Below are 10,646 nucleotides of genomic sequence, written 5' to 3' on the forward strand. Positions count from 1 at the left end.
ACACTTAAAACAGTTGTCCTGTTCTGCAGGTCGTCAAGACCAAATTAGAGCAGACAACAAAGCAAGATGACAGATAACAACATCAGCTGACAAGAAGGACTGAGGTGGCGAGTGTGGGTGTTAGATGGTATAGAAGTAATAGATGGCTAGTGGCTACTGTTTGTCCTCAAAGTAGGGATTGTTTCTGTGTTTGTTTATTCAAACAGAGACATTTGCTCTGATATAATGGGGCATCTCATTCTAAATGTTTGTGTAAGTGTGGAATAGAATCTTTGATCATATGTTGTTCAAATCTGGGACAGTGTGAAATGTTTGAGAGATGCTCTGGGAGTGTGTTGTTGGGTTGCATCGTAATAGCAATGCAAAGTAAACAAGAGAAGAGGTGGAAGAAAGACAGGCATTAACCTTTCTACAGTATGTCGGTTCCAGTGAAGAAATGTGACATGATTTATGTAAATACAAAAATGTAATATTTGTTGAATGTTCTGGTTGTATATGAAAAAGGCAGTAGGAGATGGTAGAGAGTATGAATGTGTTGTTGAAGATATGAAGTAGAAATGTACAGAGTATAATGCAAGCATCTCAGAAATCTAATTTTGGTTATCTATTAATGTTCACAGGGTTGAGGGTAGTGGGCTTACAGGGGCCAGTAATGGCTCATGGAAAAAGGCCAGGAACCATTTCCAAAATATTGGCTGCCAGCCCTCCACCGTGCCCCGGTCCAGAACTCACTAAACAGAGCCAAGAAGAGCAGCGAGGTTTGGTGAAGGAGGCATCTGAGCAACCACCGTATACCTTGAAGGATGACAACAATGACCAGGTGACTCCTCCTGTCCCTGTAAACCACTATTACATGAGTTGTGAACCCAGTCCTGAGGACATGGAGGACACCTGCTCTGAGTACGACAACGTGGGCTCTGATGTCGAGCAGGACTATGATCAGGTGCTGCATTTAAACAGAGAGGGCGTTGTGGACATGAGGTACTACAAACAGTACTGTCCTGAGGATGGTGGCTATATAAAGCATGCAGTAGGTGATAATATTAATGAGAACAGCAGTGCTGTTGAGCAGTTTGCTCCCAGGCCTCATCATGGCACAGATATAAGTGAGGGATCACAATCAGACGCTAAGCCTCACAAGATGACCCGTCGCTTTAGGTCGCATTGTGCTCCGACTGCTGGGGATGCAGCAGAGAGGGATGTGGAAAAGGGCCAGGAGAACAGGTTCTTCTTCAGTGACGGAGATGAGATAGAAGAGGTCCTGGATGGGGCCAAATTTATAGAGGATTTAGAGGAGACAGAGAACAGTGTTCAAACCCTTTATCAGGACAATGAGAATGAGAGAATTAGAAAGGGAGGTGATGAAAGGGAAAGAGAAGATGACACTCGAGTCGCAAGAAACCATAATATCCCAGGAGCCAGTAAGAAGTGTGAGTCGTCTCACATGGGTTCAAAGGAGAGAGAGAGGCAAGGTAAAGGACGAGGGAGGAGGGGGACAGGAGAGGACATTCAGCATGTTGTCTCTGGGATCAAAGGATGGACGACCAACAGCACTGAACAGCATCCAAAGACAGCGTCAAAGGACTGCAAAAAAGCTGCTGTGAGGACCAAAGCTAGGTCTGGTTCCAGTAAGCAACATCCTCCTCCACCACCTCGTCGCTCCCATGCTGAGTCGCCTACCGACACCCAGAAGCCCCAGCCTCGTAGAGAGACTCCTCCTGTTCCCAGACCCAGTCCCTCCTCTGCTGACAGCCGAGAGAGCGAACACAGGGTTATCAAACCGTCCCTGGCTCCTCATCACACACCGGAGCATCAGAGGGAGCCCCTTGAGGAGAGGCAGAGACGGCCAGAGAAACCTCAGCAGGTACCCATCTTCAGATCTCATCCCCTGTGGCTTGTGTTTGTCAATGTTTCTGCACGATCTACCGACAATGTGTCCCAGAGTGAATTACGCAAGACTTTACTTAAATGCTTTGCTGCAAATAGTCTTTGTTGCCTCGTTCCCCATGGGGTGATCATCTACACAGGACAGCAAGAAACATTTAAAACAAGGCTTGCCGAAGTTAAAGCAGATGTTTGTATACAACAGGGTGAGAAGCCAAGCACACCTGTGATACCTGAGGAGGTGCCGGAGCAGCCAAGGGGCCCTCAGTGTCCAGAGCTCGTCCCTGCGGAGGAGAGCAACACACCCAAGGTGAATACTTACAGATGTCTGATGTGATCCAACCACTTTTAATTTATGATCATGTAGATTTTGCTAACTAAACTTTTTCTATATTTATAATTTCATTTTTTGTTTTTTGTAATATATGGGCCACAATACTCAAAAATAACTAAGTGGAAACTAAGTAAGAAATGTCATATTACCATAAAAATGTTTTCCATTGAAGTCTAACTTATTGACACGTTTACTTATTTTAAAGAAAACACAGGAAGCTGCTGCTTTCCCCAGCTTTGAGGATGGTAATTATCTCATAATATTCTAACATTTCGTAGTTTTTATCATTCTTTGCAGCACATTACAGAGTTTTACAATGAGAGCCATTTGTTTTTGCTGCACAGTCCCAGGCCCCTGTGAGCCAGAAGATCTTATTGATGGGATCATCTTTGCTGCTAACTACCTTGGCTGCACTCAGATGTTGTCTGATAAAAATCCATCCAAGTCAGTCCGCATGTCCCAGGCCCATGAAGCTGTCAGTCGTATCAAGGTAATCTGCCTCTTCAGGGAGATGGTCGTTAGCATCCATTGATTTGATTTTTTAAATATTCAAATCTGCCAAGAGATTCTTCCTGCTTCTGTTTCTCAAAAATGTTGGAACAGATTTCAAAGATTGGCCTTGTGTCCAGGAGAATTTGATGGTGATCTGGTCCTGGAATTAGACAACTTGTCTTTTAAGCTTTAGCCCTCAAACTAACAGAGATACAGAAATCCTAAAGGTGTGTTTGCAGGTTTAAGTATCGACATTGATTGTCTGGGTATAACAGCAAGGCACTTGTTTAGCACTGGCAGAGGCTCATGCTCCCAAAGTGCCTTTTACTTTGGATTTCAACAAATTAATTCAAATTTTAAGTGTATGTACATGTATTGCCAGCTGACGTATTTAAGGGCCAGCAGGGTCATTTTGTTACCACACAGTGGAGCTGTTGCATGCCTTTTTTTTATCCCCTGCCCATGTTAGTATTCTGATAATGAGCTGAACGTTTGCATTGTGACATTTAAGTACAGAAATATAAAATGTCTGATTAAAACAATATGTTATTTATTTAAAAGAGCCAAGATGAAGACTCTCAAATGATGACAGAAGTGGACCTGTTTATCTCCACTAAAGCTGTCAAAGTGCTGAATGCTGACACGCAGGTTAGTGACTGTTAGATCTTTGTGTGTTGATTCAGCTTCCCTTCAGTGTTTAATCATTTCGTTGTTTTTCTTGCTCCACGCAGGACACAATGATGGACAGTGCCTTGCGTACTATCTCCTATATCGCCGACATTGGCAGTATTGTGGTTCTGATGGCACGGAGGCGCATGTCTCAGGCCTCATCGGAGGATTTCTCCCCGACAGAATCTCCCGACTCCAGCGAAGGGAAGAATCAGTACAGGATGATCTGCTATGTCTTTGAGTCAGAGGATGTAAGTGTTTCTTTAACTGCACATTTTATATATATTTTTGAGTTTATACCTTAGTTTTGTTTTAGATATTTGTTCCATGGTCATTTAAACCATTGTGATCTTTCTCACCTCCTTGCTGTTGTCAATTGGGATAGCCTTTCTGCTGAGTAGTTTTCCCCAAACGCTCCCCTTCCCACAGGCGCAGCTCATTGCACAGTCCATCGGTCAGGCGTTTAGCGTGGCTTACAGGGAATTCCTGCGAGCCAATGGCATCAACCCGACCGACTTGAGCCAGAAACAATACAGTGACATCATCAACTCCCAGGAAATGTACCACGACGACCTCGTCCATTTCTCAAACTCAGACAACTGTAAAGAGGTGCGATATTTCTTATTTGGCTGCAGGTGAATTGTGGATGATGATTGATGGATTCCCTTTAACATAAATGGCTGTACCGGAATCTCACACCTCTTCTAAACCCTGAAATTCAAAGTGTGCTTTTTTCTGCGTTCCAGCTGTATGTGGAGAAGCAGAAAGGGGAGAGCCTCGGTGTGGTGATCGTGGAGTCTGGTTGGGGCTCCATTCTGCCCACCGTCATCCTGGCTAGTATGCTGAACAGTGGCCCTGCAGCTCGCTCTGGAAAACTCAGCGTTGGGGACCAGATTATGTCCATCAATGACACGAGCCTGGTGGGGCTGCCACTTGCCACCTGCCAGGGCATCATCAAGGTACAGAGCATATCAGGCACTGCCAGTTTTCACATATTCAGTGTTCACTCAGTCTTCACTTACATAAGGTTTTGAATCAGGGAATAGCACAATGGCTTAGTGGTTGGCACTATCACAACAAAAAAGTTTATCTCCATTTCTTTGTGTGTTTCTGGCCTCACTGCAAAGACATTCTGGTCAGCTGAACTGGCGACTCTAAATTAAATAGCAGATATTGATTTGAGTGTCTCTGTAAGACCTGTGATGGATTGGTGACCTGTAGGTCTGACCTGCTGCTTTCTGGTCATCTGATGACCCTCAAAAGGTTTAAGAGTATACACAAAACAGATGCATGAATAAATGTGTGAGTTAATCATCTAACCCTAACCCCAGCCTGTCTGTGGCCCTCAGCCCCAAGCCCGTTGGTTCCTGCTGAAGATGTACATTTAAAAAAATAAAAATATACTTTCATTTTGAAAGCTAGATGATAAATGATGTCCTTGTTGTTAGCAAACGCTACTCAAACAGGAGTAAACAGTGCATTTGTTGCTATTTTAAGCTGCAGACTAGTAAGTATTTAGCAGGATGATGAATATGGGATTGAATCTAACAAAACTGCAGCTCCCATTTTTTTTATATTTTCTTGGACGCCTGTGAATAAGCTATTAGGCTTTGGCTACAGGTAATACTTGTTAGTAGGATACATTAATTGTTGCTTTTGGTCTTTTCTTGGGATTTGTTGACTATAAGAAAAAAATATCACCACTTATCCTTTAAAAGGACTGTAACATTAATGTGTTTTTCTGTCTTTTTGGACATGGTCCAGGGTCTGAAGAATCAGGTGAAGGTAAAGCTGAGTATTGTGAGCTGCCCTCCTGTCACCACTGTCCTCATCAAGAGACCGGATCTCAAGTTCCAGCTTGGTTTCAGTGTGCAGAATGGCATTGTGAGTAAGCTCTTGTTAGTATGAAGCATGACACTAAACTTTAGGTTGAGGCTCAGAATGAATGCTTGGCAACTTCTGAAGAGCACCGCTGTTTTTAAAGAGTGAGGGTTTTGCTATATACTTTGCAGTTACATATAAAGTGTCTTTTTTACATCCTCAGATCTGCAGTCTGATGCGAGGTGGCATAGCTGAGCGAGGTGGCGTTCGCGTTGGACACAGAATCATTGAAATAAATGGTCAGAGTGTTGTTGCCATGGCACACGAGAAGATTGTTCAAACCCTGTCTGTCTCAGTGGGTGAGGTAAGAACTCCTTGCGCCACAAGACGGCAATTTTCACTGATTACTGCCCCACACAAATCACTGTACCATGCAGGCCTTTTAAAGATATACGTACAGATTAGATCAGTTTTACGTAGATTGGTTCCAGGAAAGATTATTGGATACACACAGGACAACAGCACACGTTTAATCAATAAATTAAATCTATTAAAGTCCTTGGTAAAAAGGGCACAGTTAAATATTTAAATCTTTATGCCAAAGCAGATAAAATTAAGTGTAATAGTGCAGCAGATGCGGGATGATTGTTTAAGAAAACACTAGATTAAGGAATTTTTAATTCCATTCAATGTACACTGTCAACTTTAGGATGTTTTAGCTCACATCTAGAAATTGAAGTGCACATCTTTATTTACACAAAAATGCACGCTGTGTAAGAATAGTTTGACATCTGGGAAACACGCTTGCTGAGGGTTAGATGAGAAGATTGATACCACTCGCATGTTTGTTTGGTAAATATGAAGCTACCACCAGCAGCTGGTTAGCTTAGCATAAAAGCTGGAAACAGCTAGCCTGGCCATGTGTGAAGGTTACAAGTTACAAGTTGTGGTTTTAAAGAGGTTTATGTACTGGACAATTTTTTTGCCAGGAGCAGTGACTTCCTGGAGGAAGTTATTGCGCTGGGTCTGCAAATAGTCCAGCACATAACCCCCACAAAAAACACATTGTGTTGTCTTTACCCCTCAGTTTTTGTACGGCGTAAACAAACAAGACAGAATGTGTTAATTTGTGAACTTTGTTACCTTTGGACAGAGCCGAGCTAGCTGTTCCAGTCTTTATGCTAAACTAAGCTAACTGGCTGCCTGCTGTAGCTTCATATGTATCACATAAATATGGGAGTGGTGTCAATCCTCTCATCTAACTCTCAGCAAGAGAGTGAATAAATGTATTTCTCAAAATGTCAAACTATTCCTTTAATTTGTAGATTCAAGCCCAAGGAAATGAATATGTTTATAATAGTCTGCTGTACAAATTGCTTACTTTATGGCCAGGTAAGTTTTCTCTATCAACCATTACTTAGGCATTTCACCAGCTGTTAACATACTGTGATTTTGTATTTGTGTCATTCCCCAATTTCTCCCAGTATATATCTCCATTAAACCTTATTATTTGTCAGTAATGGATCCAGGGTCTCTTCTGTCTCTCTGGTGGCACAGAAGGGCGTAAATTAGGCCCAGATTCAAGTGATTGAGTTGACAGTGTAATCGTCCCCGCTGCTCTCATCTCTGCCCCTCTGCCAGATCAACATGAAGACGATGCCCGCTGTGATGTTCAGACTGCTGACAGGACAGGAGACGCCTATCTACATATAGAGACCCTGCATGGATCAGCCCCACTGTAGTTCTGCATGTCTGGCTGTGTGGAGGTGACGGACAGATGATGGACAGGTGGCTCAGTGGGACGAGGAGAATTTATTTTTCTATCATTTTATTTTTTTCGGCCTCTTGTTGCAATGCTGTAAAGAACATCCAGTTCTCATTTTCAGGTTTTATCTTGAATTACATTGTCATAATGGCCTTACAATGTGAATACTCTGTCTGTAGTATTGTTCGTGAGTTTCTGGTGTGTGAAGAGAAGTAGCTTTAAGGTCATGATTATTTTCTTATGAAGAGATAAATTAGTACATTTATTTTTTATTTAGTCATTTTTATAATGTGTATGGAGTTTAAAAATGTACATTTACTGTAAATACTTTGGATTACTCAAGGACTTGGTTGGAAAGGCCATATTACTCCTACAGTATATGCATGTTACTATGAAGAATTACTGACCAGGGATTCATTCTCAATCTGACATGATAATCTATTCCAGTAAGTATTAAAAGAAGATAATAATATGCTGTACAAAGGCACTAAACAATGTGTATTATGGTGATGCTGAAGGCCAAAGACACACCTACTTTTCAAAGACATACAGTATGGGTGATCATTACCTTTACCAGAGCGTACAGTACAAGAATGTATCGAAATATACATTGCTGAATGAATGTAATGTTATAACACACTAAGAATACAATCTCACTGCTGAATGCTTGTTGTTGGTTTTGTTTTTGTATTTTATTAAGGTGTTACTGCAAAGAAGTACGTACAAACAGACACAAAGCACATTTGCCTGCATTAGAGATGAATCAGTTGTACTGTAATCCAAGCAGTCTGGTGTTCATTCTTCCTCTCGTGTTTTCACATTTATTTGGATCGCAGAAGTCGCGAAAGAAGGATACTTCAACCGATGACACCGCTCATAAACTATGCACAAATTAAAACACAGGTTGTTTCCATGGCAACGTGCATGCATCGCAAGAAATCCTGAAGAGGCTATCAAACATCAAAGTGATCAATATCAAACAATTATTTTGTGTCATCTGTCGTTTGTAATGAAAGGAAGAGTTGAACAATGACAGACCTATAATCCACATTGATCAGTGTATATACACATATTGTATGGATCCCATATAACTTTATATCTTGTACTTACAACTACTGCAACATGACAGTGAACTTTACAAATACAACTATTTACAGTTAAATCATTTATAACACATAACACTTGACAGGCTCACATAGATAATTGAAACAGGTGTGAAATGAGACACTCCTGCACCTGCAACACATTCAGCGAAAATATCTTCAAGTATTGGCTGGAAAAGCTCGCTGAGGGAAACCTTCATATATGTTCCTGAAACACAGAAAACGAGATGATCACAGTCAACGAGCAGCAAAGGCAGGAATAATATAGACATAAAAGTGCAGCACTCAGGATTCAGGATGTATGTATGCTGTGGTGGCCATGATAGAAGTTAAGTTAATTTCGTTATAATCATGTATCCCTCATTACTACTGCATTAGTCACATACCCAAAGTAGAACTGTGTCAAAGTCAAGTTTCCCAACAAATTGATAAAAGGACGATGAATAAGGCACTGTTGCTATTTGTGAATGAATGACTAATCCATTTACAAGCAGCAAAATGTTACTTTGATGATTGCTAGATGTGTCAAAAGGAGGTACGTCCCTCTCAGTGTCACCAACTTACCGCCTTGACTTGTGATGTCAGTGGTGAAATCGTCACTCCATCAAGGAAAACTGAATTCAGGTAGCCCTCCCCATAAGAGACGTCCTCATCTTCATAGCTGTCGACGCCAACACTGAAAGCCTCTTTCATCTTCTCTGGTATCATAAAGTTTAATATCACCACCAGCATCCCAATGAGGGTGCACAGCACACCTGGAAATTCATTCTCCGTTAGTGGAAATCACCTCCCTTCAGCAGGCTTTGAAGTACAAAACATATGAAATAAATGTGCAGCTTCTTATCTTTACCTGTAGCCAGAGCCAGCCAGAAGGAATGGCTGTACTCGGTTTCAAAGGAGTCAGTTCCTATGGAGAAAACACACTGTGGCACGTTCATGATGGTGGAGAAGGAGGCCATGGAGAAGAAGATGAAGGCAGCGGTGGCCATCATCATGTACCCGGCGTACAGAATGACCGGCATGGAGAAGAGGATATTGGTGAGCATCCAGCAGCAGAACGCCGTCCTGTGAAAGTGTGCAGACTTTTTAATTTCTGATACTTTTAACAACTGTCTGCAGAATCAATAAGTGTATTAATACATCTTCAAGCTGTAAGCAGTTGTTTATTGTGTTACCAGAGGGTTGCAGAGGCGTAACGTCCTGAGTATCTGTACTGAAAGATGAGTCCACACGTGCTGCTCAGGGTGAATTTCTCAGCGATGTACAGGATGGGATTAGGTAAACCTTTCTCCAGAGCTTCCTCGTACTTTTCTTCAATAGTGCCATGCCAGCTGAACATCTCATTGTAGTCGATGGTCTCATTGAACTGTACAACAGGATTCCCTAAGAGAGGAAAGAGGGGCACATTTATGTACATGCACTATGACAGATACACCTAAAATTCATATATAACATAGATAAAAAATTACTTATATAACTGCAGAGCGAGAATACTGACATATTAACTCCCACAATCTGGAGTTTTTACTTTTTATCACAGAACTTGCAGGAATATCTGATCAAGTTATTGAACCAACGTCTTCAAACATTAAAGCCACCAGTACACGAGTATATTGTACAATAAATCTACACATAACAGCAGCAACAGTGACTCACCCCTTAGTGTAACATTAATGCCGTACAGTCCAACGTGTAGGCCGATCTCAGCATTAACCACCGCGTTGCTGAAAGACTTGTAGGTGGCATTAGTGGTCATTCTGCCCTCAGCCCAGTCGCTGGTAAAGTTGAGCGCTGCAGAGAAAGGACACAAAGGTGAATGATGGTGGCAGGAAGAGGTAAATCTGTCATTTATTCACCAGCAATGATAAGAATACAAAACTCACCCACTATCACCACACCTATGAACAAGCTGATGATTATTCTAAACATCCAGAACAGCCTCTGACAGAAAGAGAGAAAGAGCAGAATCCAAATTATTTCAGGCGCATATGAATAAAAAAAAGGTGAGCACAATCAAATCAAAGCATTGAAATACGATTTCGTTATTTTTCAGTTTTAAAAGCAACGACGATGAGGTTTTGTGACATGATTGCAGTGAGTAATAGTTTATCTTGTGGGCTGCACTCACCGACTTCCCTCGTATCCCTGGCAGAATGAGAAGAAGACCGACTGCTAGCACAAGGAAGACCAGAATAATGGTGAGCAAGCTGCCACTGAAGATGAAGGAGGTCCTTTGTAGAGGGTAGAATGGGTAAATGTCATCGTAGAAAGTCATCTTAGCTCCGGATCTTACAGACACAGCAGAGACTAGACGAGTGTAACAGAGAAGACAGTGTTAGTGGCGGAGGTTCTCAGTTTCCTCCAGATGCAGCGATAGCAGCTCTTGTTCCTCACAGTAGATAAGGGATGGGGCATTATTGCTGCCGTGTAACATGGCACATGATTAAGCACAACCATGTCTGACTTATGTAATACCAGCTAACATTCCCTGGCACTGTGTATCTTTACTGCAAAGACATAAATGCATCTGTATACATGCACAAAGGCATGCAACTCTATACATCCACTTCAGTCAGTG

At 41.9% G+C, this 10,646-nt stretch overlaps 2 protein-coding genes across 3 annotated transcripts; one reads left to right on the plus strand and one right to left on the minus strand.

Moving 5' to 3' along the window:
* The first annotated feature begins 652 nt into the window (after positions 1 to 652).
* On the plus strand, positions 653 to 6,913 carry apba2a (amyloid beta (A4) precursor protein-binding, family A, member 2a). 2 transcript variants are annotated; one of them, XM_070907463.1, is made up of 11 exons: positions 653 to 1,864; positions 2,090 to 2,194; positions 2,424 to 2,463; positions 2,563 to 2,708; positions 3,272 to 3,358; positions 3,442 to 3,630; positions 3,809 to 3,988; positions 4,126 to 4,338; positions 5,144 to 5,263; positions 5,424 to 5,564; positions 6,842 to 6,913. In XM_070907463.1, exons 1-11 carry the CDS (start codon positions 653 to 655, stop codon positions 6,911 to 6,913), a joined length of 2,505 nt encoding a protein of 834 aa, XP_070763564.1. The 2 variants fall into 2 exon arrangements, with proteins under 2 accessions (XP_070763564.1, XP_070763565.1); XM_070907464.1 differs by having other exon boundaries at positions 854 to 1,864; positions 2,099 to 2,194.
* A 1,351-nt stretch (positions 6,914 to 8,264) lies between these two features.
* duox2 (dual oxidase 2) lies at positions 8,265 to 10,343 on the minus strand. The gene is made up of 7 exons (XM_070907026.1): positions 10,197 to 10,343; positions 9,952 to 10,009; positions 9,725 to 9,859; positions 9,244 to 9,451; positions 8,919 to 9,133; positions 8,633 to 8,823; positions 8,265 to 8,276 (listed from the first exon to the last, which is right to left on the minus strand). Exons 1-7 carry the CDS (start codon positions 10,341 to 10,343, stop codon positions 8,265 to 8,267), a joined length of 966 nt encoding a protein of 321 aa, XP_070763127.1.
* Between the last annotated feature and the right edge of the window lie 303 nt (positions 10,344 to 10,646).

Source organism: Enoplosus armatus, chromosome 6 (assembly GCF_043641665.1).
Source record: "Enoplosus armatus isolate fEnoArm2 chromosome 6, fEnoArm2.hap1, whole genome shotgun sequence".
Classification (NCBI taxonomy): Eukaryota; Metazoa; Chordata; class Actinopteri; order Centrarchiformes; family Enoplosidae; genus Enoplosus; species Enoplosus armatus.